We start from the raw sequence: 27,785 nt of genomic DNA on the forward strand, positions 1-27,785 counted from the left end.
AAGTGTGGATGCTTCAGTCCTTCTTGGAAGGGAGAACAAAATAATCATAGGAGGAAATATGAAGACAAAGTATGGAGCAGATATTGAAGAAAGAGCCATTCAGAGTTTGCCCTGCCTGGTGATCCATCCCATATACAGTAACCAAACCCAGACAATATTGCAGATGCCAAGAAATGCATCCTGACAGGAGTCTGATATAGCTGCCTCCTAAGAGGCACTGCCAGAATCTGTGAAACACAGAGGCAGATGCTTGCAGCCAACCATTGAACTGAGAACAGAATCACCAATGGAGGAGTTAAAGAAAAGACTATAGGAGCTGAAGGGGTTTGCAACCCCATAGGAAGAACAACAATATCAACTAATCAGACCCCCAGAGCTCCCAGAAACTAAACCACCAACCAAAGAGTACACATGGAGTATGCCACACTCCAGCTGCACATGTAGCAGAGGATGGCCTTGTCAGGTATCAATGGAAGGAGAGGCCCTTGTTTCTTGGAAGGCTTGATGCCCCAGAGTAGAAGAATTCCATGGTGGAGAGGCAGGATAGAGTGGGTAGGTGGGTGGGGAGAAGAGGGGTGGAGTGGATAAGGGGTCTCCAGAGGGAAACTGGGAAAGGGGATAACATTTGAAATGTAAATAATAAAGTATCCAATAAAAGAAAAATGTAAGCCAAATAAACCCTTCCCTCCCCAGCTAGCTTTTGGTCATAGTGTTTTGTTGCAGGACTAGAACCCTGAGACATTATCCCTCTCAAAACTAAGAGTCTCAGATCCTCTACTGAAATGCATAACCCTTTAGGGACCTTCCCCTTTTCTTGCTGCTGCCTCTATATCCAGCATAGGTCCCCTGCCTTGATCTAGTGAGTCTTTTGCATCTTTGGGAACCTATTCATTTCTGAATCAAGAAAATCCCATGCTGAAGTCATGCTTTCATGTCCAGTCCAGTACTGTTGCTCGAACCATTTTGCATTTTGGGGAACAGCCACAATGCTCTCCTGGACTTCACCCCACCCCTGCACCACAAAGTGCTCAGTCATAGATCAGTATATATGCAAGTGGCTTTCAAATAAAAGTGTTACAACTATTCTTTTACTCTACAACAAAACCCTTCAAGGAATAGCTGATGTGTCCACACTCCCATCTCTCTGTCTCCAAGCTTCTCTCAGTTTGCCACTTTGGTACAAGTGAAAGTGATACCATGTTCTTACTTTTTTTTAAGAGATCTGAAGTGATTTTACCTTTATTTCCTTCACTTTAAGCCAATCATTCAATTTCACAGTGATTTCTGGGGTGGGGCAGAAGGAAGGCATCATCCAGAATGATGGAGGCCGTGGCCTGGTTGGCCTCAAAGAGGTAGCTGGAGGAGCACGGACTGCCCTGCTGGCAGGTAGCTGATGTTCCGAGAGCGGGAGAGCTGGTAGGCAATGTCCTCAGCAGCTTCCAGCTTCCGCAGCTCAATCAGGCCGCTGTGACCAGGAGTTGGCGATCAGCTCAGCTGCCTTGGAGTCCCCCTCAGCAGAGATGATGGCTGCCTTCTGCTGTTCAGCCTTTTCCACCACAAATCTGACTCTCTCTCTGCTTCCTGCTGAGCCACCTGTTTGGCTTCTACTGCCTCTGTGAACTCCTTCCCGAAGGTCAGATGTGTCAGGGACACGTCATCCAGGATGAGCCCAAATGTTGCTGCTCGCTCCGTGAGGTCATCGCTCACCTGCCTGGAGACCAGCTCTCTCTGGGTAATCAATTCTCCAGCATTGAATCGAGCCACCTTCGACTTGAGGATCTCGGTGGTGATAGACGGCAGCACCCGCTCAACATAGTCCTAGCCAATGCTGGTGTAGATTCGAGGAAGCTGGCTGGCCACCGGCCGGAAAAGGATGCGTAGTGTGATGTTGACGTTCTGCAAGTCTTTGCTACCAGTGATGACCAGCACATTCCGTGGTTGAGAGCGGCAGTCAGAGATAACTGGTTTCTGTACCCAAGGGATGAGAAAGTGAGTCGCTTCCCCTACCACAATGTCCTGTATGCCACGGAATCGGTCAAAGATGACGGCTCTGTGTCCAGCATTCACGTTATATAAAGCAGAGTTCACCACGCCTCCTGCAACTGCTAAGGCCAGGCCGAACTTTCCGATGGACTCAAATACTTTGGCAGCCATGACTCCTTCTGTTGCTTCCACTCACACCTGCTTTCACTCTGACCTCCACATGAATTCCCCCATGTTCTTACTTTAATAATGTTTGATATAATTGTTAACTTACCCAGACCCCCTGCCTTATTAAGATCAGATGTTTAAAACCATAAGTATTTTCTCACCATCTTTGTAAAATAATTTTCTTATTCAGTAAAATTTTGGTGAAAGAGAAATAATGCTAAACTAACAACAACAACAAAACCTCAGTTTTGGGAACACCTATACCTTAAACCCATATTTAATGCCTGAGCTAAACTCATAGTTATAGGTATTAAAGGGGTTAAATCAATTAGATTGCCACTTGTCTAGCTTTAACTCCATTTAGTATAGTTGGAAGGTACTTACCAAGCTCAAATTAAACCATCAGTCTTGCCTATCTGTTATCTTTGCTCCTTGCAGAAATATGCTACTAATTATTTTAATTCTAGCTACATTTATGTTATATAAATGTGATAACACATAAAGAAGACAAAAATAATTAATTAAACCTGGATTATGACTAATAGTAGAATCTGGAAATTTCTAATGATTTATTTTCCTGAAGATCTGCCTTCCTGATGTTGTAGTCTCTCCAGATTCCAAGATAAGTTCCTAGCTGCCATTGGACATGAGTTGCCATGGACCATAAGCTGAGGTTTATAAAAGTAGCTACATTTGCTGAAAGTTCCACAAGCTTCATGTTTATTAATGTTACATCTCTAAGTGTGGAGAATTAGAATGCTACAGGTCCAAAGGCAAAATTGTATTGGGCTATTTTAGTCTTTGTTTCTTTTTTGTTTTTATTGGATGTTCTCTGTATTTACATTTCAAATGTTACCTCCCTTCCCTCTCCCCTTGTCTTCAAGAAGGTGCTCTGTGTCCCAATCATCCTCTCCACCTCAGCACCTTGGCGTTCCCCTACACTGGGAAAAACACGCCTTCACTGGACCAAAGGCCCCTTCTCCCATTGATGCCAGACAATGCCATCCTCTGCTATAATATGCAACTGGAGCCATGGGTCTCTGCATGCATACATACACATTAGTTGCAGCACAACCCTCCAGGTGTTCTGACACATCCAGGATCACAGGATCATAGGATTAAAAATTCACAAGAGGGACAGGCTCCAGTCAGAGATAGCAGGACCAGTTAACACCAGAGATGTGATAACCAGATGGTGAGTGGCAAGGGCTAGAACACAAGCAACAGAAACCAATACTACTCAGAAACAACAGCCCAGTTTTCCCACCACAGCAAGCCCTGGATACCCAAGGCTTGAATAAAGCAAGATTCAGATCTAAGAGTATTCTACTAGCAACCTTCAGATGAAGATGTAGAACTCTCAGCTCTGCCTGCACCATACCCATTTGGATGCTGCCATACTACTGTCTTGATAATGATGGACTGAACCTTTGAACCAAAATTCTAACATGGCCCAGAGCTGACCCTGCCACAGATTTCAATGTGCAAATCTCACTGGAAAAGAGCTGGTCTTTCAGGAGTGCTGAGGCACCTAAGAACACAAGTAAGACCACCACTTCTGCTCAAACCAAAAAGAACCTGGTAGAAGCTGTCACTACACAGGAACTGAAGAGCAACCTGGATTAGGATCCTTCTAGTTTCCATCTGTTCCCAGAGCTGACCTTGTGCCACAGCTCTCCATACCCAAATCCCCTCATGAGAGAGCTGGTCTCCCAAGAGTGCTGACACACAGGTTTACAGGAGAGACAAGCCAGAGTCAGAAACATAAAGACCAGATAACACCACAAATAACAGAATGAATAGAGACAAATGCAAGAATATAAGCAACAGAAACTAAGGCTACTTGGCATCATCAGAACCCAGTTCTCCCAACATAGTAAGCCCTAGATATCCCAACACACAAGAAAAGCATGATTCTGATTAAAACTCAAATCTCATGATGATAATAGAGGTCATTGAGAAGGACAGTAATCACTGCCTTTAAGTAATACAGGAGATGGGCTGGGGAGATGTCTCATAGGCTACTCTTCCAGAGGTCCTGAGTTCAATTCCCAGCAAACACAAGATTGCTCACAACTATCGATAATGGAATCTGATACCCTGTTCTGCTATGTTTGAAGACAGTTACAGTGAACTCACATACACAAAATAAATAAAATCTTTTTAAAAAAAAAAAAGAAACACAGGTGAACACGGGTAAAAGGTAAAAGCCCTTAAAAAGGAAACACAAAAGTCCCTTGAGGAATTACAAGAAAACACAAACAAACAAACAGGTGAAGGAATTGAACAAAACCATCCAAGATCTAAAAATGAAAATAGAAGCAATAAAGAAATCACAAGGGGTGACAACACTGGAAATAGAAGATCTAGAAAAGAAATAAGGAGTCATAGATGCAGCATCACCAACAGATTACAAGAGATGGAAGAGAGAAGCTCAGGTGCAGAAGACACCATAGAAATGACACAACCATCAAAGAAAATACAAAAAGCTCCTAACCCAAAACATCCAGGAAATCTGGGGCACAGTGAGAAGATAAGAATAAGATAAGATAAGGAGAAGGAGAAGGAGAAGCTAAGACACCTAAGGATAATAAGTGTAGAAGAGAGCAAAGACTCCCAACTTAAAGGGCCAGTAAATATCTTCAACAAAATTATAAAAGAAAACTTCCCTAACCTAAAGAAATATGACCATAAACATGCAAGAAGCCTACAGAACTCCAAATAGAATGGACAAAAAAAATTTCTCCCCTCACATAATAGTCAAAACACTAAATGCACAAAACAAGGAAGAATACTAAAAGCAGTAAGAAAAAAGGTCAGGTAACATATAAAGGCAGACCAATCAGAATTACACCAGACTTCTCAACAGAGACTATGAAAGATAGAAGATCCTAAGCAGATGTCATACAAAACATAAGAGAACAAAAATTCCAGGCCGGGCTATTATACCAAGCAAAACTCTCAATTACTATAGATGGAGAAACCAAGATATTCCAAGACAAACACAAATTTACACAATATCTTTCCACAAATCCAGCTCTACAAAGAATAATAGATGGAAAACTATAACACAAGGAGGGAAACTATACCCTATGAAAAGCAAGAAAATAATCTTTTTTAATAAACACAAAAGAAGAAAGCATCACAAACATAATTCTACCTCTAACAACAAAAATAACAGGAAAAATCACTATTCTTTGATCTCTCTTAAATCAATGGACTCAATTCCCCAATTAAAAGACATAGACTAAGAGACTGAATATGTAAACAAGACCCAGCATTTGGCTGCATACAGAAAACTCATCTCAGTAACAAAGACTTTTACCTCAGCGTAAAAGGCTAAAAAAAAAAAATTCCAAGCAAATGGTCCCATGAAACAAGCTAGAGTAGCAATTCTAATATCAAATACAATTGACTTTCAACCAAAAGTTATCAAAAAAAAAAAGATTGTAAAAGACTCTTTTTACTCATCAAAGGAAAAATCTACCAAGATGAACTCTCAATTCAGATCATCTATGCTCCAAATGCAAGGTCACCCACATTCATAAAAAACAAATTAAAGCTCAAAGCATATACCACACAATAATAGGGAGAGCCTTCAACACTCCACTCTCATCAATGGACAGATCATGGAAACGGAAACTAAACAGACACAGTAAAACTAACCGAAGTTATGAACCAAATACAATTAACAGATATTTAAAGAACATTTCATCCTAAAACAATAGAATATACCTTCTTCTCAGCACTTCATTGTACCTTTTCCAAATTTGGCAATATAATCTGTCACAAAAGAGGCCTCAACAGAAACAAGAAGATTGAAATAAGCTCATTCATCCTATCAGATTACCATGGACTAAGTCTTCAATAACACCAAAAACAACAGAAAGCCCACATACACATGAAAGCTGAACAATGCTCTGCTTAATGATAACTTGGTCAAGAAAGAAATACAGAAAGAAATTAAAAACCTTTTAGAATTTAATGAAAAGGAAGGCAAAATATACCCAAACTTATGTAATACAATGAAAGCAGTGCTAAGAGGAAAACTCACAGCTCTGAGTGTCTCTAAAAAGAAACTGGAGAGACCATATACTAAGAGCTTGACAGAACACCTGAAAGCTCTAGAACAAAAAGAAGTAAATACGTTCAAGAGAAGTAGTGGCAGGAAATAATCAAACTCAGGGCTGCAATCAACCAAGTAAAAACAAAAAGAACTATATATACAAAGAATCAACAAAATCGGGAGCTGGTTCTTTAAGAAAATCAACAAGACAGATAAACCCTTAGTTATACTAACCAGACAGCACAGAGACAGTATTCAAAAAAACAAAATCAGAAATGAAGATCATATTCTACTACAAAAGCCTATACTCGACAAACTGGAAAATCTAGATGAAATGGAAAATTTTCTAGACAAATACCAAGTACCAAAATTAAATCAGGATCAGATAAATCAGGATCAGATAAACCATCTAAACAATCCCATCAGGATATAGAAGCAATCATTAGAAGTCTCTCCCACCCAAAAAAAAAAAAAAAAAAAAAAAAAAAAAAAAAGCCCAGAACCAGATGGTTTTAGTGCAGAATTCTATCAGACCTAATACCAATATTCTTCAAGCTATTCGAAATAATAGAAACAGAAGGAACACTATCCAATTCACTCTATTAAGCCACAGTTATGCTAATACCAAAACTACACAAAGACTCTACAAAGAAAGAGAACTTCAGACCAATGTCACTTATGAATATAAATGCAAAAATACTCAATAAAATTCCGGCAAACCAAACCAAGAACACATCAAAACAATCACTCATCATCTTCAAGTAAGCTTCATCCTAGGGATGCAGGGATGGTTCAATATAAAGAAATCCATCAACCTAATCTACCACATAAACAAGCTCAAAGATAAAAATCACATGGTGATCTGACTAGGTGCTGAAAAGGCATTTCACAAAATTTAATGCGCCTTCATGGTTAAGAAAAAAAAAAAAAAAAAAAAAAAAAAAAAGTCTTAGAAAAATCAGGAATTCAAGGCCCATATGTAAACAAAGTAAAAGCAATATACAGCAAACCAGTAACCAACATCAAACTAAGTGGGGAGAAACTTGAAGCAATCCCACTAAATTCAGGGATGAGACAAGGCTGCCCACTCTCTCCCTATTTATTCAATATGGTACCTGAAGTTATAGCCAGAAATATTAGACAACAAAAGGTCAAAGGGATACCACTTGGAAAGGAAGATGTCAAAATATCACTATTTGCAGATGATATGACAGTATACTTAAGTGACCCCCAAAAAATTCCACCAGAGAACTCCTACAGCTGATAAACAACTTTAGCAAAGTGGCTGGCTATAAAATTAACTCAATCTCAAACAAATCAGTAGCTTTCCTCTACTCAAATGATAAATTAGCAAAAAAAGAAATTAGAGAAACAACACCCTTCACAATAGTCATAAATAAGAAATAATATCTTGGGGTAAATCTAACCAAACAAGTGAATGATCTATAAAACAAGAACATTAAGTCTCTAGAGAAAGAAATCGAAGCAGAGCTCAGAAAATATAAAGATCCCCCACGCTCATGGATTGGCAGGATTAATGTAGTAAAAATGGCCGTCTTGCCAAAACCAATCCACAGATTCAATGCAATCCCCATCAAAATTTCATCTCAATTCTTCATAGAGTGAGAAAGTCAATTTGCAAAATCATTTGAAATGACAAAAAATCCAGGATAGTGAAAACTATTCTCAATAATAAAAGAACTTCTGGGGGAATCACCATCCCTGACTTCAAGCTGCACTACAGAGCAATAGTGTTCTTTAAAAATGGCATTGGTATAGGGACAAGCAGATAGATCAATGGAGAAGACCCAGAAATGAATTCACATACTTATGGTCACTTGATCTTTCACAAAGGAGCTAAAGCCATCCAGTGGACAAAAGACAGCATCTTCAACAAATTGTGTTGGTTCAACTGGCAGTCAACATGCAGAAGAATGCAAATTGATCCATTTTTATCTCCCTGTTCAAAGCCCAAGTCCAAGTAGATCAAAGACTTCCATATAAAACCAGATACACTGAATCTAATAGAAGAGAAAGTGGGAAAATGCCTTGAAAACATTGGCACAAAAATTTTTTTTCTGAACAGAACACCAATAGCTTATGCTCTAAGATCAAGAATTGACAAATATGACCTCATAAAATTGCAAAGCTTCTGTAAGGCAAAGGACACTGTCAATAGGACAAAACAGCACCAACCGATTGGGAAAAGATATTTACTAATCCTACATCTGATAGAGAGCTATTGATAAATAAAAAAGAACTCAAGAAGTTAGACTCCAAAAATCCAAATAACCCTATTAGAAAATGGAGTACAGACCTAAACAGGATTCTCAATCAAGAATCTGAAATGACTGAGAAGCACTTAAAGAAGTGCTCAACATCTTTAAGTTATCAGGGAGATACAAATCAAAATGACCCTAAGAATCTACCTCACACCAGTCAGAATGGCTTAGATCAAAAACTCAGGTGACAGCAGATGCTGGTGAGGATGTGAATAAAGAGGAACACTCCTCCATTTTTGGTGGCATTGCAAGCTGGTACAACCACTTTGTAAAACAATCTGGTGGTTCCTCAGAAAATACTAAATAGTTCTACCTGAAGACCCACCTACACCACTCCTGAGTATATACCCAAATGATGCTCCAACATAAAACAAGGACACATGCTCTACTATGTTTATAGCAGCCTTATTTATAATAGCCAGAAGCTGGAAACAACCTATATGTCCCTCAACAGAATAATGGACACAGAAAATCTGGCACATTTACACAACAAAGTACTTTAAAAAAAAGAATGACTTCATGTAATTTTCAGGAAAATGGTTGGAACTAGAAAATATCATCCTGAGTGAGGTAACCCAGACACATGGTATGTAGTCACTGATAAGTGAGTATTAGCCCAAAAGATCACAATGTACTTGATATAACTCAGAGACCATATGGCACTTAGGAGGAAGGAAGACCACCATGTGGATGCTTCAGTCCTGCATTGAGGGGGAAACAGAATGATCAAGAATGGTGGAGGAAGGACATAGGAGGGAGAGAGGAGGGGGAAGAAAAAGTGGGACAGTATCAGGTACTGGATGGGATAAGAGAGAGGGTCAGGAATCAAATAAAAATATGTAGCAGTGGGGGATGAGGAACTGGGGATAGCCACTGGAGGGTCCCAGATACCAGGGAAATGAGAGGTTCACAAGACCAAAAGGGGGTGACTTTAGCCAAAATGCACAGAGGAGGTTAGATAGAACATGTAGAGACCACTTCCAGTAGATAGGCACAGTCCCAGTCGAGAGATGGGGTCACCCAACCATCTCGAAGTTTTTAACCTGGAAACGTTCCTGTTTAAAGGAAGAACAAGGACAAAAAAATGGAGCAAAGACTGAAGGAAGAGGCAACCGGTGATTGCCCCACCTGGAGATATATCCTGTCTGCAGACATCAAACCCCATACTGTTGCTGCTGCCATGGGGTGCTTGCTGACAGAAACCTGATGGAAGCTGTTCCTTGGGAGGTTTGGCCAGCAACCAACCAATGCAGATGTGGATGCTTGGAGCCAATCATCAGACTGAGCTCAGAGACCCGAGTTGGGAACCTGGGGGAAGGATTGGAGGAGCAGAGGGTAATTGAACCCTATAGGAAGAATGTATCTAGGCTGGACCACCCAGTCCTCCCAAGCACTAGACCACCAACCAAGGAGTGTACAGGGAGGAATAGCTTCAAATATATAGGTAGCAGAGGATGGCCTTGTTTGACATCAATGGGAGGGGAGACCCGTGGTCCTGTGGAGGTTTGATACCCCAGTGTAGGGGAATGCTGGAGCTGTGGGGCAGGTAGGGGAGGGAAGCACCCTCATAGAGGCAAAGAGGTGGGAGGAAAAGGCAGATGTAGGATGAGGTAAAGTTGTGGAAGAGTAACTGGGAAGTAGGATATCATTTGAGATGTAAGCAATTGGAATGATCCATAAAAAAAAAAAAAAAAGAAAAAAGAAAAAAAATGTGTTTTCATATACAATTGTCTTTAGTGTAAAGAAGAAAACTGTACTTTCTAAATACAAATATTTTTCATAGTACCAATACATAAAATATTTGCCTCCCAAATGTCTAAGCATTTTTATCCCAAGAATGAGTTTGCTCCTAACATGGGTGACTAGCTCTGCATAGATCACACGTGTTTCTAAACAGTGACCTTACCTTTGTCCTTTCCTCAATGTTTGCTCCATACTGCAGCAGCCTGGCGGCCGTCTCTGAGTTCCCACCATACACAGCATAGTGCAGAGCAGTGTTGCCCCTGCTGTCTCTGATGTGCAGGTTGGCATGGTGCTCTAGCAGAAAACACACGATTTCGTCCTCCCAGCTCTGGACAGCCTTAAGGGATTGTAACAAGAAGCACACGGTCGGCTCAAAGAATTTACGATACAAATTCATGGGTTTCACCATTAATTATAGTTACATGAGATGAACTCATTTTTGCTTCAGTCAAAATCATCTCATTCTTAAAAGGATGACTATGGCCTACCTTCATCAGGGGCGTGATGTTATGATTGTCACACACATTAATCTCACAGCCACGCCTCCAGAGGTATGTCACCAGTTGTAAATGTCCATAGAAGCAGGCAAAGTGCATGGCACTCCTGTAGAGAAATCATGGTGCACTATCTCACTATATGCAAGTGTTCTTGAAACTGGAACTGTTAAAAAGCATATGGTGCATGTGTCTTTTAAACAAATATGCAATGCTCTTCTGAAGAAATTTGTTTTCCCTTGTGAAATTTCTTCCAAACACACACACACATACACACACACACACACACACACACACACACACACACATACACATACACACATACACACACATACACACACACACACACATACACACACACACATACACACACACACACACACACACACACACACACACACACACACACACACACACACCAATCTGCTTTATTCGAATTAAGCTTCATTTAAAAGTTCAGGATATAGAAGACAGATCCTTTGCCAGAATGTAGCACAACCGACTTTCCTCCCAGTTCACCCATGACCCCTTGTCTCCAAGCCTCCTGAGCCAGTCTTTTCCTGTCTGTTGATTGCTGTGCTGCCTTCTGCACTTGTCGTTGAGCTCTGTTCATGGCATTCTCCTTTGACACTCAACTCCAAGCTTGCTCGAGTTCCTAACACACAGCAAGTCTATTGCCGCATGCTTAAGGTGGTGTTCAGGAAACATAAAAGGACTGCAACCAACAACAGGCTATACCCTCTCTACAGCTGTACCCAAAAAGACTTTCATCTGTCCATATGGTTCCAAAACTCCCAAATCAGAATTACCATCTGAGGACCAAATTCTCAAAAACATGAGTTGGGGAGGGGTACCTTTGAACTCTAGAAGATTTAAATCCTACTCTCAGCTCTGTTATCTACAATTATTTCTTACTCTTTCTGAGCTTCATTTCTGTTCCAATAAAATGGAACATTGTGGTGCTTAATTGAGAACGTATATACAATGCTTAAGAAAGTTTTACTTATAACATGCTAGATATTAATCATATTATCCCAACTTAACACACATGGTTAAACAGGTTTGTAAAAAATACAACTATATTCATTTTGTAGATGTTTCAAGGATTTTATATTTCAACACCTGTAAGGTGACTTTTTTTTTTTAATGAGCCTGGATCTTCATGTCCAGAATGGCCACACATGCATGCTCCTCCTGCTAAGATGCTGAGGCTGGAATGCCCTATTGTAGTTTTGGAGCTATAAATGAGAGAAGCTTTTAGGTTTTTATTAATACTCAAAAGAATGGATCAGAATACAATGAATCCTTTGAAATATAGTTATGCCAATTGCACCTAATATATTTTACTTCTTACAAATGCAGTCAGAACAGCAATTATGATAGCAAAGGTTAAGCACCGAGTAACCAGGGCTTTGGTTTTCAAACTTAAAAGCCAAAGAAAGAAATTGCAAGAATCAAATGAGGAAGTATTATTTAATTTTAGTCAATATTGCTACTCTTAGCAAGAAAAAAAAAAAGGAACCAAATCATGAAGTTTTCCAGGAGAAATGGATCCTGAAAAAATAGTGATATTCTGGTTAAATCTGGAGACTAAGTGGGTTGACAAAATGGGAGGAGATTCATGATTGTATATGGGAACTATGACAAAGTAAGACAATTTCTGTGCAATATTCATAGCCATGTATATCTGCTATCTTTTATTTTCATGCTTATGATCAGTATCTTAACTTGGAATTCCTTTGCTGTGATGAAACAGCATGACCAAAGCAACTTGGGGAGGAAAGGGTTAACCTGGCTTCCACTTCCACAGCACCGTTCATCACCAAAGGAAGACAGGACAGGGATTTAAACAGAGCAGAAACCTGGAGCTGGAACTGATGCAGTGGCCATGGAGGGGTGCTGCTTACCGATTTACTCTTCATGACTTGCTCAGCCTGCTTTCTTATAGAACATAGAACCGCCTGACCAGAAATGGCACCACCCACAGTGTGCTGTGCCCGCCCTATCAATAATTAGCTAAGAAAATGTCCTACAAGCTTCCCTACAGCCCAACCACATGGGAACATTTTCTTTATTGAGGTTCCCTCCTCTCAGCTTGTGTCAAGTTAACATAAAACCATCCAGCACAGACAGGGGCTGTCTCTAACTCTGTTGCTGCATATAGAGCCCATTCCCATAACTGGACTACCTTGTCTGGCCTCAGTGGGAAAAGATGTGCCTGGTCCTACAGTCCTACAGTGACTTGATGTGCCATGGTATGGTGAGTAATCCCCCTTCTCTGAGAAGAAAGGAAGGGAAAAATGGAGGGGAAATACCTGTATGAGAGGAAATATTGGGATGCAAAGTAAATAATGAAAAACAACTATCCAACAGAATCAGTCCACAATTATTTGCATAAGTTCATATATAACAAAACCATGCTCAATAATATTTATGCAATATAAAAATCTATAAGCACAAATAAAAAGGTTCTTCTCAGAACAGACTAAGTATCAACAGATATCAATACATACATACATACATACATACATACACACATACCAATTTTTAAAAAATTTTCAGCTATAACTGAACACAGTCCTGCTCTTCAAATGACTATTTGAAAGAATAGTAGAAGCGTATGGAGGACCATTACCAACTAACTACACAGGAGACGAAGAGAGACTCAATGCCAACACATTGCATTAAAGTAGGTTATCTTCTCTATCACTGAAAATAAGCTAGAAAGGGAGAAAAAAGGACCAGAAAATGTTCAAATTAAACATGCAAGTCAGTGGTCACTGTCCTGTGGGAGATCAAATGACCCTTTCACAGGGGTGACCTAAGTCCATCAGAAAACATGGATGTTTACATTATGGTTTATAAGAACAGCCAATTAGCACTATGAAATAGCAACAAAAACAATTTTGTGGTTAGGGGTCACCATAACATGAGGATCTGTATTAAAAGGTAGCAGCATTGCTGATTTAAGGAGTAAAAAAGAGAAAACTTCATTTCTAATTCAAATGCTTGAAAATAATACATTAGATTTGTACATACAGTTTGCTAAGACAAGTCTACAATCAATGTTTACTCAAACGGGGTTGTCACTTAGCATAACAAGTTCTAGCTGACTCTGCTAATATTCCTGTCTGTCTTTGCCTCCTTCAAGGGGAGATATTCAATGGATGCACTGTATTTTTAAGAACTGTGTTCTTTTAATAATTTGGCATTTTAAATTGTTAGACTGATTAGAATAAACTACTATGGCGTTCTTTCCATCCTACTGGAACCAAGAGAAGAGGTGTGTACAACAGGCAGGGGGAAAGGGATACTCAGTTCAGTTCCTTACAATACACATCTGGCTTAATATGTGTGTGTATGTGTGTGTGTGTGTGTGTGTGTGTGTGTGTGTGTGTGTGTACTAATGTACTTTCTGATATATATCATATATAAGAAATACTGGGTTTTACTTGAATTTTAGGCTTGAAGGTAATAAATACGTTATAAAAATATTTCTTTTGTTCTTCTTTTAAAAATGTATTTACCATTGTATACCTAATATGTACACAAAGATAAAATGATGATTTGTTTTTGTTAATTAACACTTTTTAAAAGTCTGTTGAGGCTCTAGAGGGCCATGAGGAAGGAAAAGCAACCAGACTTCTGCCCTTGCGTTGGCTCGGCCAGGGGTCCATTCCAGGTGTGCTGATCACAGGCGCTCAAACAGCCTGTGTATGGTGGCAGTGAACAGAGCTAGGCCCTCGCCGCTCCTGTTCCCGTCCTGGGAGCCAATAAAGGTGTCTTCTCCCACACTGGCCCTCCCCAGGACCGAAGGCTCTCTTACCTGTTCTCCCTGTCTCTGTGATTGACTTCGTATTTACCCAGAGTGAAGTACAGCCGCACAAAAGGTAAATCGCCAGCACAGGCTGCCATGTGCAGGTCATTGTCAGGAAAGTATGCCATGTCTAAATAAGTAGGATCCTCCCTTCCAAAGCACGGGGTGCTTCTCCGAGCCTTAATATCGCAGAAACCCAAGGGCGTCTCTTCCCTACTCTTTTTCTGACAGCAGCACGGAGCAGAGAAACCTGGGAAACCCAACGGCCTCCTCTCTCCCCCTCGGCTGCAATTTGCTCCCATGTCAGGCAAGGTTAATGTCACAAGCCAACCGTTAACTGCCCCAGTATCAACGTTATTGTAAGCAGACTCTCCCCATCTCGTATCGAATTATAAGTCCACCCCTTCGGTTTTTAATATCATGTATTATAATTAGCCTATCATTCCTTATCTAAGTATCAATGGTGTAATAATCCCACCCCTTCTGATCCAAATATCATCTCTTGTCATAGGCTAGCCAAGTCTCTCCCAACCTCCATGTCCCCTCAAGTCTGCTCTCTGGTTTAGTGTCTATCAACTGCAGCGACAGTTGGCAGAACAGCTCTCGTCAAGCCATGCTGGTGGATGGAAGTATGCAAGGGTGTGCGTGAACTTGTGCGTGCCTCTGACCTTTGACTGGCTGAAGTCAATAAAGATCAATGCGCATGTGCAGAAAGAATCCAGCTTGTCAAATCTCTGCAGAATCGACACGTGTTGTTTCACGTGTTGTCTCAAATGTCAGAAGAGGCTGGAGGGACAGCTCAGTGTTTAGGAGCATGTATTGCTCTTTTAGACGGACCTAGCTCAGTTTCCAATAGCCACTATAGCTGGCTTACAGTGTCCTGTAGCTCCAGAGGGTTTAACACCTTTTTTTGGGTTTCAGGCACCTATACTCATACAGGCACATTCCCTCACACATGTGTGAGCGTAATTAAAAATTATAAGCATTTTAAATGGCAAAAGTCAAAGAGAGCTAGATGACCTTTGGTCACTTGTTCAAAACTGACTTGCAGCCATGGGAATGCAGTTCTTGTTCATGTCTGTTGAAAGTGAAGGTGGACATTAAATGCCAAAGGTCTGCTCTACAGGAAAATCTCTCCTAACAGAATGGTCTCTTACTTTCTATTGTTTATTTTCCACATCCAGTAGGGTATGAGAATTCAGCAGTGGAACTAACAGTAGTCTGTTTTCATGGTTTCAGAGGTAAAGTTTGAAAAGAAACTAATGCACATTCCATGCAAAATGAGCATCCACCAACAAGCCTCCTAGCCTCGTTTGCCCTGACTACACTTTTATGTTCTTTTCTTTTTATTTTATTTTCTCCTATAACACCTGCAATAATTCCAAGGTGTTTTTTTTTTTAGAGAGCAACATATTTAAATTTTTTAATTGGCAATTTTCTTTCCCCAACACACTAAGTGACAATGGATATGTGTGTGTGTGCATGTGTGTGTGTGCATGTGTATGTATATATTCATCCATCCAGTGGCTTTCTCAACCCCCAAGAACTACCTGGCTTGAGCTCCTGCATGCCTTCCTTCTCCCCTTCCCAAGACAGCTAATTTCCTGCTCCTCCTCTTCTTTCCCCAAGCCCCACTTTCTATCCACCCAGAACCATATCCCCTCCAGTAGCAATTAATGTCAATCTCTCTGACCAAGGAACTTAATCAGAGAGTCCTTTTAAAAAGCACTTTGCTAGAGGTTGCAGGATTTGTCCGTTTTGACAGTCATTCAGTCTTGTGACATGCTGAAAAGGCTTCAATATCCTTATTTTCAAATTCTGCAAACATGCAGCTGTACAATAAACTAGTAGGACCTCCAAACCTCAGAACTCCTCTGTCCAATATTACCTCTGTTCATCAATAGAGAACCACATGAGCTCGCAGTTCCTGTACTTTATTCCTTTGAGGCAGCAGGTAATGGTACCTTTCTTCCAGGATACTTGTGTTGGCAGAAATTCCCCTCAGTTCTGTGCAATGCTGTGATTCATGTGTGAGGGCTGCTGAACACTGTCTTGTGGGCATTGTTGTGAGCTGTGCTATAGGTTCATCCGCTCTGCAAAACTTAACTGTGTTGGCTTTAACAATCTTTTCTATTTTCACCTTTTAAAGCCTCTCCCAAGTAGTTTTCCTCCAAGAAGCAATGTAGTAAGCATATTTTAGCATTTTACACCAAGCAATTGGAATGGCAGTTTGTAATCCGGGAACACGTGATCTGACGTATGCCCCTGAACTGTTTGAAGATATTTTCTAATAAGATAGACTCAAAAATAAAACCAAGAAAATAAAACTTTTACACCAAATATTTAAAATATGACAGGATGGGGTTTATTTTAAAATGTCAATGCTCACATTTACTTGACCTTTACTATGCTAAATGGTGTATATAATTTACATAAATATCAAAGTATTATTTCTGATACTTCCCTTACTATAAAAACCCAGTGCTAGAAGACTTGCTCCTAATAACAAATTTATTCATGCTTAGAATTAGAATTAGCACATATTATTTTTTGAAATGGACTTGATTTCAACATTTATGTATATACCCATGAAGCACTTGAACATATTAATCCCCTATGACCATCTCATAAAACCTTCTCCCCACTCTACCCCTAGTCCCATTTTTCTTCCCAATACTCCTCCTTCAATATATATTTTATTTCTTAATTTCTAGACTTTATCTGAAAGATGAAATGTGTTTTTCTTGAGCTTGGTCTAGTTCATCTAACATGAAGACATACTATTCCATCCCTTTTCTTAAAATTTACACATGGACACAGAATCTACATTCTTTCACACTAATGAAAACTCACACTGGCACAACTTTAAATACACAATCACACAGCTACACAAAATCAATCTCACACACAACACATGGTTGCTCACATTTTCACTCACAATTATTTATGACTATCTGCATCCTCAGACATGTTCACACTCATAAATTAACACATTCTCACACTCTGCATACTCACAATTCCACACTTGCACACTTACCCACCCTACCATGACCTCTCCTCCTTCTACCAAGGGCTGTTAGATCATCCAAAATAATGTCATGCATTTCACCTACTCTTAGCTTGAATCCCTGAAGGACCAATGCAGCTCATTCATTGTTATCCCTATTCAGCTCCCAAGCAGCCATGACTGGTCATTACTTCAAATCCTAAACGCTTAGTTCCCAAATCCTTGACGGGAAAAATGATGTGATAAAAATGCATAAATTAAATATGTTAAGATGATAAGAATTAAAGGTATATAAATGGTCTTACAATTGGCTACAAGGAAGACTAATTAACTAGATAAAAGTCAGAGATTTAAATGTAAAACAAATATCATAGTCATGAAAATTTTGTTACATTTGGCCTGAAACACATAAAATCAATAACCTATATGCTAAAAAAATATCTTGAGGTAGAAATATTCTACCCCAACACATAAGCAATTTAAGAGCCAAATGTAATGTACATTATATTGGTAAACTGGGTATGCTGTCAGAATTCACTGACCCGACTCTGGAAGTGAGGCTACCTCCCACTGCAATTTCAGTCCCAAGTGTTTGTCTCAAAAAGTGTCTCCAAGGTCCCTTTCAGCAGATTGAGGTAGTTCCCCACCATTGTAACAGGGAGGGTAAATCAACCGAAGAAGAGAAATAAAACCTTCGAAATCAGCTTGAAGCTAAACCATCCCAGTCATTACTAGTGTTTATTCTATAAGATCAAAGTGCATACAGTGAGGAAAATTCAGAACTTCAGTCACATAAAGTTTACCCACAGGAAATTGGTGCAGAGTGGAGGGAACCTTCTCAACCCGAAATTCCAGCAAGTGCTCCAACTTTCCTTTCCGAGTCCATTTCTGCAGGATGTTCTGAGTTGACATCTCTGCTTTTTGTTCTCTTACTTGGTAGCCTGAGGAAATATTCTACTACATTCTACCCAGAGGCCCTACTGGGAACTCCACTTTGCTGCCTTAAAGAGCATTCCACAGTTCTGTTGGATGTTTTGTGCACCTGGCTGAAGGTTTTGCTTTCTATCATCTGCCATTAGCTTTTTAGCCTTTCAACTGGTTTGCTGTGCATTTACAAGTTTGCTTTCTATTGCTGTGATAAAAATCATGAAAAATAACAACTTGGCAAGGAAAGTGTTACAACCCATCACTAAGGAAAGCCAAGACAAGAACTAAGATGACAACTTTCATAGGGAAAGATCATCCTCTCTTTCTTACACCGAATCTGTAGTTTGTTGGCACAGTCCCCTAAGAACTATTGTAATTATTTTCCTTCTAACATCTACACTAGCAGAGCTCAAGCTCTGAGTCACAATACCTTTGGGGATCAATGACCATTTCACAGGACCACCTAACACCATCAGAAAACAGATATTGACAATTCATAACAGTGGCAAAATTAGTTATAAAGTAGCAAAAAAAAATAATTTAATCACTAGGGTGATAACATGAGGGTCACAGCATTACAAAGGTTGAGACCAATGGTTCTATCCTAAAAGTGTGCATTTAAATACATCCATCAGAGTGCTCTAAACTTAAGTATACGTACTTTTATAAGACTTTCAAGTATACTCTTAGCATGTTCCTTTTTGCTTGAACAACTCCGTTTTGCATTTTTTCAACAAGTGTGAAAGTAACGCCTGGTGATGTCTTCTCATGGCTGTCCTCTGAGACTGCTTTATTTCTGACGGCCAGCGTCACTGGGTGCAATGCTCTTGACAGGCAGGGTTTTACTTAGCACTTTGAATACATTATACTTTTTTCTTAGTTTGCCTAGATTCTGCTATCTGCTGCTAAGCACGCAGAATATTCTTCATGTGAACTGCTATTTTCTTGATTTCAGAATCTTTTGTCCTTAACCTTCACTTCATTGTATCACCAGCTAACTCTGTAGACTGCTTTTTATATCTTTCTACAAGTTGGAAAGGTTGTTTTGACATTTACTCTTTAAATATTCTAACCCATCTTTTTTCTTCCTAACTGAACAGGTCTGATGTACATTCCCTTGTTTTGTCCCAAATCCTATTTTTATTCCTTGTCTTCTTTCTGATTGTCTATTTTTCATTTTCATTTAATTATTTGTATATGTGTGGGCACCAGTAGAGGTGTTGTCTTGGCTTTTCTGTTGGTGTCATAAAACAATGACCAAAAACTTCCAAAAGCTAACTTGAAGAGGAAAAAAAATGACTCAACTATCATAATCATAACAGCTAAGGGAAGTCTGGGCAGGAACTCATTCAGGGGCAAAGGCAGAAACCTAAAAGAGAGCTGCATGAGCCTGCTTTCCAGGTTCACATCCAGCAACCTGTCCTGTGCTTACCAGGACCACATCAAAGGTGTCAACATCTGCAACGGGCTGGGTACTCCCACATGAGTCACTAATCACAAAAAGACTCCAGACTTGCCTTAGGTCAGTAAACCTGATGGAGACATTTTTATAACTGAGGTCCTTCTTTCCAGTTGACCCTAGTTTGTGTCAAGTTGATAAAAACAATCACGCCCCACAAGAACAGCTGGCTCTCTGCATGCACCATTATACGGCTTACATCATCAGTCCCGGCAGCAAGTGCTTCACACTTGAGTCTATTCATTGGTCCACGACGTTTTCATTTTCAAATGTTAGGGGCTATTTTGTGGCTGTGATATTAGTTAACAAGAGTATTCACAAACTTGTTGCTGCTATTTATTACCATTTTACATTTGATTCACAATATTCTTAAGGATAAAAACTTAATTCCATTTATTAAATTGATCTAATTTCAAAATTAATTTCTAGAGGTTTAGTTTTTCAAAACAGATGCTGTGATTTCTTCGTCTCTTACAGTTAAATTTTCTCCTTTCTTCAGGATTATCTAGTAACACCTTGATTTGTACCTAGTGCTATTTTTCGGGGATTTTTTTTTTAATTGGATACTTTCTTTACTTATATCTCAAATGATATCCCTTTTCCCAGTTTCCTCTCCAGAATCACTCCATTACTTTTCCCCATCCTCTATGAGAGTGTTCCTCCACCCACTCCGTTCCACCTCCCCACCATGCCATTCCCCTGCACTGGGGCATCGAGAATTCACAGGAACAAGGATCTCTCTGCCCATTGATGCCCAATAAGGCCATCCTCTGCTACATATGTGGCTGGAGCCATGGGTTCCTCCATGTGTACTCCTTGGTTGGTATTTAGACTCTGGGAGCTCTGGGGGAGGGATGGTTGATATTGTTGTTCTTCTTATGGGGTGATAAACACCTTCAGCTCCTTCAGTCATTCTCTAACCCTTCCCATTGTGAACCCTGTCCTCAGTCCAATGGTTGAGTAAAAACATCCACCTCTGTGTTTGACAGGCTCTGAAAGAACCTTCAGGAAACAGCCATTGCAGTACATTGAGCTCCATAGAGACAGCGCCTGGGCGAGCGAGAGCCGGACGGGCACTGGGCGACTCTGTGTCTCGCGGAGGAAAATCAACTAAACATGGGCAAAGGAGATCCTAAGAAGCCGAGAGGCAAGATGTCCTTATATGCATTCTCTGTGCAAACCTGCCGGGAGGAGCACAAGAAGAAGCACCCGGATGCTTCTGTCAACTTCTCAGAGTTCTCCAAGAAGTGCTCAGAGAGGTGGGAGACCATGTCTGCTAAAGAAAAGGGAAAATTTGAAAATATGGCAAAGGCTGACAAGGCTCGTTATGAAAGAGAAATGAAAACCTACATCCCCCCAAAAGGGGAGACCAAAAAGAAGTTCAAGGACCCCAATGCACCCAAGAGGCCTCCTTCAGCCTTCTTCTTGTTCTGTTCTGAGTACCGCCCAAAAATCAAAGGTGAGCATCCTGGCTTATCCATTGGTGATGTCGCAAAGAAATTAGGAGAGATGTGGAACAACACTGCCGTGGATGACAAGCAGCACTATGAGAAGAAGGCCGCAAAGCTGAAGGAGAAGTACGAGAAGGACATTGCTGCCTACAGAGCTAAAGGAAAACCGAAAAAGGGGGTGGTCAAGGCTGAAAACAGTAAGAAAAAGAAGGAAGAAGAAGATGAGGAGGAGAAGAGGATGAGGAAGAGGAGGAAGAAGAGGAAGATGAAGATGAAGAAGATGATGATGATGAATAAGTTGGTTCTAGCACAGTTTTTTTTTTCTTGTCTATAAAGCATTTAACCCCCCTGTACACAACTCACTCCTTTTAAAGAAAAAAATTGAAATGTAAGGCTATGTAAGATTTGTTTTTAAACTGTACAGTGTCTTTTTTTGTAGAGTTAACACACTACCGAATGTGTCTTTAGATAGCCCTGTCCTGGTGGTATTTTCAGTAGCCACTAACCTTGCCTGGTACAGTCTGGGGTTGTAAATTGGCATGGAAATTTAAAGCAGGTTCTTGTTGGTGCACAGCACAAATTAGTTATATATGGGGACAGTAGTTTGTTTTTTTTTTTTTTTCCAGTTTTTTTTTCTTTTGGTTTTATTTTGGGTTTTTTTTCTTTTTTCATCTTCAATTGTCTCTGATGCAGCTTATAAAAAGATAATTGTTCTGTTAACTGAATACCATTCTGTAATTGCAAAAAAAAAAAAAAAAAAAAAAAAAAAAAAAAAAAAAAATGCGGCTGTTTTGTTGACATTCTGAATGCTTCTAAGTAAATACAATTTTTTTATTTAAAAAAAAAAAAAGAACCTTCAGGAAACAACTATATTAGGCTCCTATCAGCATGTACTTCTTGGCATCTACAATATTGTCTGAGATTGGTTACTGTATATGGGATAGATCCCCAGGTGAGGCAGTCTCTAGATGGTCTTTCCTTCAGTCTCTACTCCATACTTTAATCTCTGTATTTTCTCCCGTGAGTATTTTGTTCACCCTACTAAGAAGAACTAAAGCATCCAACTTTGATCTTCCTACTTCTTGAGCTACATGTAGTCTGTGGATTGTATCTTGGCTATCCCAGGTTTTGGACTAATATCCACTTGTCAGTGAGTACATATCGTGTGTGTTGTTCTATGATTGTGTTATCTCACTCAGGATATTTTGTACTTCCATTCAATTGCCTAAGAATCACATAAAGTCGTTGTTTTTAATAGCTGAATAGAACTCCATTGTGTAAATGTGTAAATATACATTTTTTGTATCCATTCCTGTGTTAACAGGTGTCTGGGTTTTTTCTGGCTTCTGGCTATTATAAATAAGGTTGCTATGAACTTAGCAGAGTATGTGTCCTTGTTATATGTTAGAGTATATTTTGGATATATGCCAAGAAGTGGAATAACTGAGTCTTCAGGTAGTACTATGTCCAATTTTCTGAGGAACTGCCAGACTGATTTCCAGAGTGGTTGTAAAAGCTTACAATCCTACCAAAGCTGGTAGGTTTCCACAGCTTCACAAGCATATACTGTCACCTGAGTTTTGGAACATAGCCATTCTGACTGGTGTGAAGTAGAATCTCAGGGTTGTTTTGATTTGCATTTTCCTAATGACTAGCCATGTTGAAAATTTCTTTATGTGCTTCTCAGCCATTCAGTATTTCTCAGTTGTGGATTATTTGCTTAGCTCTGTACCTCATTTTTAATAGGATTATTTAATTCTCTGGAGTCTAACTTCCTGAGTTCTTTGCATATTTTGGATCTTTGCCCTCCATCAAATATAGGGTTAATAAAAAAATTTTCCTAATTTGTGGGTTTCCTAATTTGTGTACATGGCATTATAGCAGCTTTTCGATTTTAAGGAGGTATATTTGTCAATTCTTGATCTTAGTGCATAAACCATTGGTGTTCTGTTCACAAAATTTTCTCCTGTACCCATGTGTTCAAGTTTTCCATACTGCCTCTGTTGGTTGCCATTTTGTCCCATTGACAATCTTCATTGTCTTACAGAAGCTTTCTCATCTATTAGTTCCAGTGTATCTGGTTTTAAGTGGAGGTCCTTGACCCACTTGGACTTGAGCTTTGTACAAAAATGTAAGAATGGGTCAATTTGCATTGTTCTACATACCGACCTCCAGTTGAACCAGCACAATTTGTTGAAGATGCTATTTTCCACTGGGTGGTTTTAACTCCTTTGTGAAAAATCAAGTGGCCACAGGTGGGTAGGTTCAGTTCAGAGTCTTCAATTCTATTCCATTGATCTAACTGCCTCTCTCTGTACAAATATCATAAAGTTTTTTTTATCACAATTGATCTATAAATACAGAGAGAGAAAACCTAAGAAAGAAATCAGGAGTCATAGATATAAGCATCACCAACAGACAACAAGAGGTGAAAGATAGGATCTCAGGGTCCAAAGAAAACATAAAAATCATAGAAAAACAGTCAGAGAAGATGCAAAAACCAAAAGGCTCCTTTAAAAAATGTCCAGGAGATCCAGGACACAATGAGAAGACCAAACCTAAGGATAATAGGAATAGAAGAAGGTGAAGAATATCAACTAAGAGGTACAGTATATATCTTCAACAAAATCATAGAAGAAAACTTTCCTACCCTTAAGAATGAGATATCCATGAACATACAAGAAGCCTAAAAAACTCCAAATAGATTGGACTAGAAAGGAAATTCTTCTTGACACATAATAGTCAAAACACCAAATGTTCAAAACAAAGAAAGAATACTAAAAGCACTAAGGGAAAAGGGACAAGTAACAAATAAAGGCAAACCAATCAAAATCACACCCGATTTCTCAACAGAGACTACAAAAGCTAGAAGATCCTGGACAGACATCATATAGACTCTAAGAGAACACAAATGCCAGCCCAGGATACTATATCCTGCAAAATTCTCAATTACCATAGATAAAGAGACCAAGATATTTCAGGACAAAACCAAATTTACACAATATCTTGCCTCAAATCCAGCCCTACAAAGGATAATAATTAAAAAACACAACACACAGAGGGAAAATAAACCCTAACAAAGCAAGAAAATAATCATGCAAAAATCAAAAGAAGAAAGACAAACATAATTCTACTTCTATCAACAACAAAAAAAAAAATCAGGAAACAACAATCACCGTTCCTTAATATCTCTTAACATCAATAGACTCAATTCCACAATAAAGGGACATAGACTATCAGACAGGATATGTACAGGATCTGGCATTTTGCTGCATAAAGGAAACTCATCTCAGAGACAAAGACAGACACAACCTCAGAGTAAAAGGCTGGGAAAAAAAACATCCAAGCAAATGGCCCCAAGAAACATGCTGAAGTACCCATTCTAATATTGAATAAAATATATTTTTCAACCAAAAGTTATCAAAAAAGATAAGGAGGAACACTTCTTATTCATCATGAAAAAATCTATCAAGATGAATTCTCAATCCTGAACAACTATGCTCCAAATACAAGAGCACCCACATTCATAAAAGAAACCTTACTAAAACTGAAAGCATATATTTCACCACACACAATAATAGTGGGAGACTTCAACACCCCACTCTCATCAATGGACAGATCATGGAAGCAGAAACTGAACAGAGAAAATGAAAAACTAGCAGAGGTTATGAACCAATTGGAATTAACAGACATCTACAGAACATTTCTTCCTAAAACAAAAGAGCATACCTTCTGCTCAGCACCTCACAGCACCTTCTCCAAAACTGAACGTAGAGTTGGTCACAAAACAAGCCTCAACAGATATAAGAAGATTAAAATACTCCCACGCATCCTGTCAGATCACCATGAACTAAGGCTGTTCTTTAATAACAGCAAAGACAACAAAGCCCACATACTCATGAAAGCTGAAATGCACTACTCAACAATAACATAGTCCAGGAAGAAATAAAGAAAAAAATTAAGGATTGTTTAGAATTTAATGAAAATGAAAGCACAACATACCCAAACCTATAGGATGCAATGAAAGCAGTACTAAGAGAAAAATTCATAGCTCTGAGTGCCTCCAAATAGAAACTGGAATGAGTATATACTAGCAGCTTGACAGCACAACTGAAAACTCTAAAACAAAAAGAAACAGATACAACCAAGAGGAGTAGATGGCAAGAAATAATCAAACAGCAGAAATCAACCAAGTAGAAACAAAAAGAACCATAAAAAGAATCAACAAATCCAGAAGCTGGTTCTTTGAGAAAATTTTCAAGATCAATAAACTGTTAGCCAGACTATCTAGAGGGCAAAGAGAGAGTATTGAAATTAACTAAATTGGAAATGAAAGGGGAGACATAACAAGAGAAACTGAGGAAATTCAAGAAATCATCACTTCTTTCTCTAGATCTTTCATTGGGGTCCCTAGGTTCAGTCTGATGTTTAGCATATAAGTGAATACATACCATGAGTTTTCTTTTGTGACTGGGTTACCTCACTCAGGATGATAGCTTCAAGTTCCATCCATTTGCCTAGGAATTTTGTGAACTCGTTTTTAATAGCTGACTGGTACTGTATTTTGTATATGTACCACAATTTGTGAATACATTCCTATGTTGAAGGACATCTGCATTCTTTCCAGCTTCTGGCTGCTATGAACATTGTTGAGCATGTGACCTTGTTAGATATTGGAGCTACTTTTGGGTATATGGCCAGGAGTGGTATAGCTGAAATAGGTGAAAGCTTTGCACCCTCATGCAAAAAAACAACATCATAATGAGCCAAGGCACTGAGGTGGAGAGGGTGATTTGGAGAGGGAGCACCTTCATGGAATTAAGTTGAAGGGGAGGAGTGAGGGGAGGGGGGAAGATATAACATTTGAAATGTAAATAAAAAGAATATCAAATAAAATTGAAAATAAACTAAAAAATAAAAATTAATAAATCATTAGATACTACTACAAAAGTCTATACTGAACAAAACTGGAAAATCTGGAGGAAATGGACAAATTTCTAGACAGATACCAAATTTAAATTAAGACCAGAAACCATCTAAAAAATCCCTTAATATGTAAAAAATTAGAAGCAGTCATCAAAAGCCTCCCAAACAAAAAAAGCCCAGGAACAGATAGGTTCAGTGCATAATTCTATCAGATCTTCATAGAAGAGCTAATGCCAATACACTCCAAACTATTCTACAAAATAAAGACAGAGGGAACACTACCCAACTCATTTTCAGACTTCAATTATTCTCATTCCTAAACCACACAAAGACCCTACAAAAAAAAGAGAACTTCAGAATAAGTTCATGCATCGTAAACATTGATGGGAAAATACTCAAAAAAATGTTGCAAACTGAATCCAAGAACATATCAAAATGATCATTCACCATGATCAAGTAGGCTTCAGCCCTGGGATGCAGGGATGGTTCAATATATGGAAATCCATCAACATAATCTATCATATAAATAAAGTCAAAGAAAAAGACATGATCATCTCACTAGATGATGAGAAAACATTTGACAAAATTCAACACCCCTTCATATTAGAAGTCTTGGAAAGATCAGGATTTCAAGGTCCATACCTAAACATAGTAAAAGCAATATACAGCAAACCGGTAGCCAGCATAAAACTAAACAGTGAGAAACTTGAGGCAGTCTCACTAAAATCAGGGACTAGACCAGGCTGCCCACTCTTCCCCTACCTATTCAATATAGTACTGGAAGTCCTGGCCAGAGCAGTTAGACAACAAAAGAAAGTCAAAGGGATACAAATAAAAAAGGAAGAAGTCAAACTATCACTATTTGCAGATGACATGATAGTATACTTAAGTGATCCTAAAAATCCTACCAAAGAACTTTTACAGCTAATAAATAACTTCAGTAAAGTGGCTGGATATAAAATTAACTCAAACAAATCAGTAGTCTTCCTCTACTCAAAGGATAAACATGCTGAGAAAGAAGTTAGGGAAAAGATAACCTTCGCAATAGTCATAAATAATATTAAATACCTTGTTGTGACCCTAACTAAGCAAGTAAAAGATTTGTATGAAAAGAACCTCAAATCTCTGAAGAAGGAAATTTAAGAAGATCTCAGAAGATGGAAATATCTCCCATGCTCAAAAATTGGAAGGATCAACATTGTAAAAATGGCCATCTTACCAAAAGTAATCTACAGAATCAATGCAATCCCCATCAAAACTCCAACTTAATTCTTTGTAGAGTTGGAAAGGACAAATTCATCTGGAATAACAAAAAACCTAGAATAGAAAAATTTATTCTCAACAACAAGAGAACTTCTTTGGGAATCACCATCCCTGACCTAGAGCTATATTACAAAGCAATTGTGTTAAAAACCATATGGTATGGGTACAGAGATAGGCAGGTAGATCAATGGAACAGAAT

General features: G+C 39.1%; 1 protein-coding gene and 2 pseudogenes across 3 annotated transcripts in view; 1 reads left to right on the plus strand and 2 right to left on the minus strand.

Moving 5' to 3' along the window:
- The window catches only part of LOC308421986 (uncharacterized protein), a gene marked incomplete at both ends in the record, with an annotated part of 98,303 nt that extends 83,448 nt beyond the window's left edge, over nucleotides 1-14,855 (minus strand). Inside the window, 3 exons of the mRNA XM_080918481.1 lie at nucleotides 10,406-10,579; nucleotides 10,731-10,845; nucleotides 14,563-14,855. Of these exons, the coding sequence (XP_080774607.1) occupies nucleotides 10,406-10,579; nucleotides 10,731-10,845; nucleotides 14,563-14,855 (582 nt within the window). The remainder of the gene's footprint in view (nucleotides 1-10,405; nucleotides 10,580-10,730; nucleotides 10,846-14,562) is intronic.
- On the minus strand, nucleotides 1,345-2,185 carry LOC308421661 (prohibitin 1-like; annotated as a pseudogene). The gene has a single exon. The product of its transcript is annotated as a prohibitin 1-like (transcript).
- A 6,207-nt stretch (nucleotides 14,856-21,062) lies between the features above and the next one.
- Nucleotides 21,063-21,694, plus strand: LOC308421932 (high mobility group protein B1-like; annotated as a pseudogene). Its single transcript has one exon. The product of its transcript is annotated as a high mobility group protein B1-like (transcript).
- Nucleotides 21,695-27,785: the final 6,091 nt, after the last annotated feature.

The sequence above is a fragment of the Micromys minutus genome (genome assembly GCF_963924665.1).
Source record: "Micromys minutus genome assembly, chromosome: 6".
NCBI classification, from domain to species: Eukaryota; Metazoa; Chordata; class Mammalia; order Rodentia; family Muridae; genus Micromys; species Micromys minutus.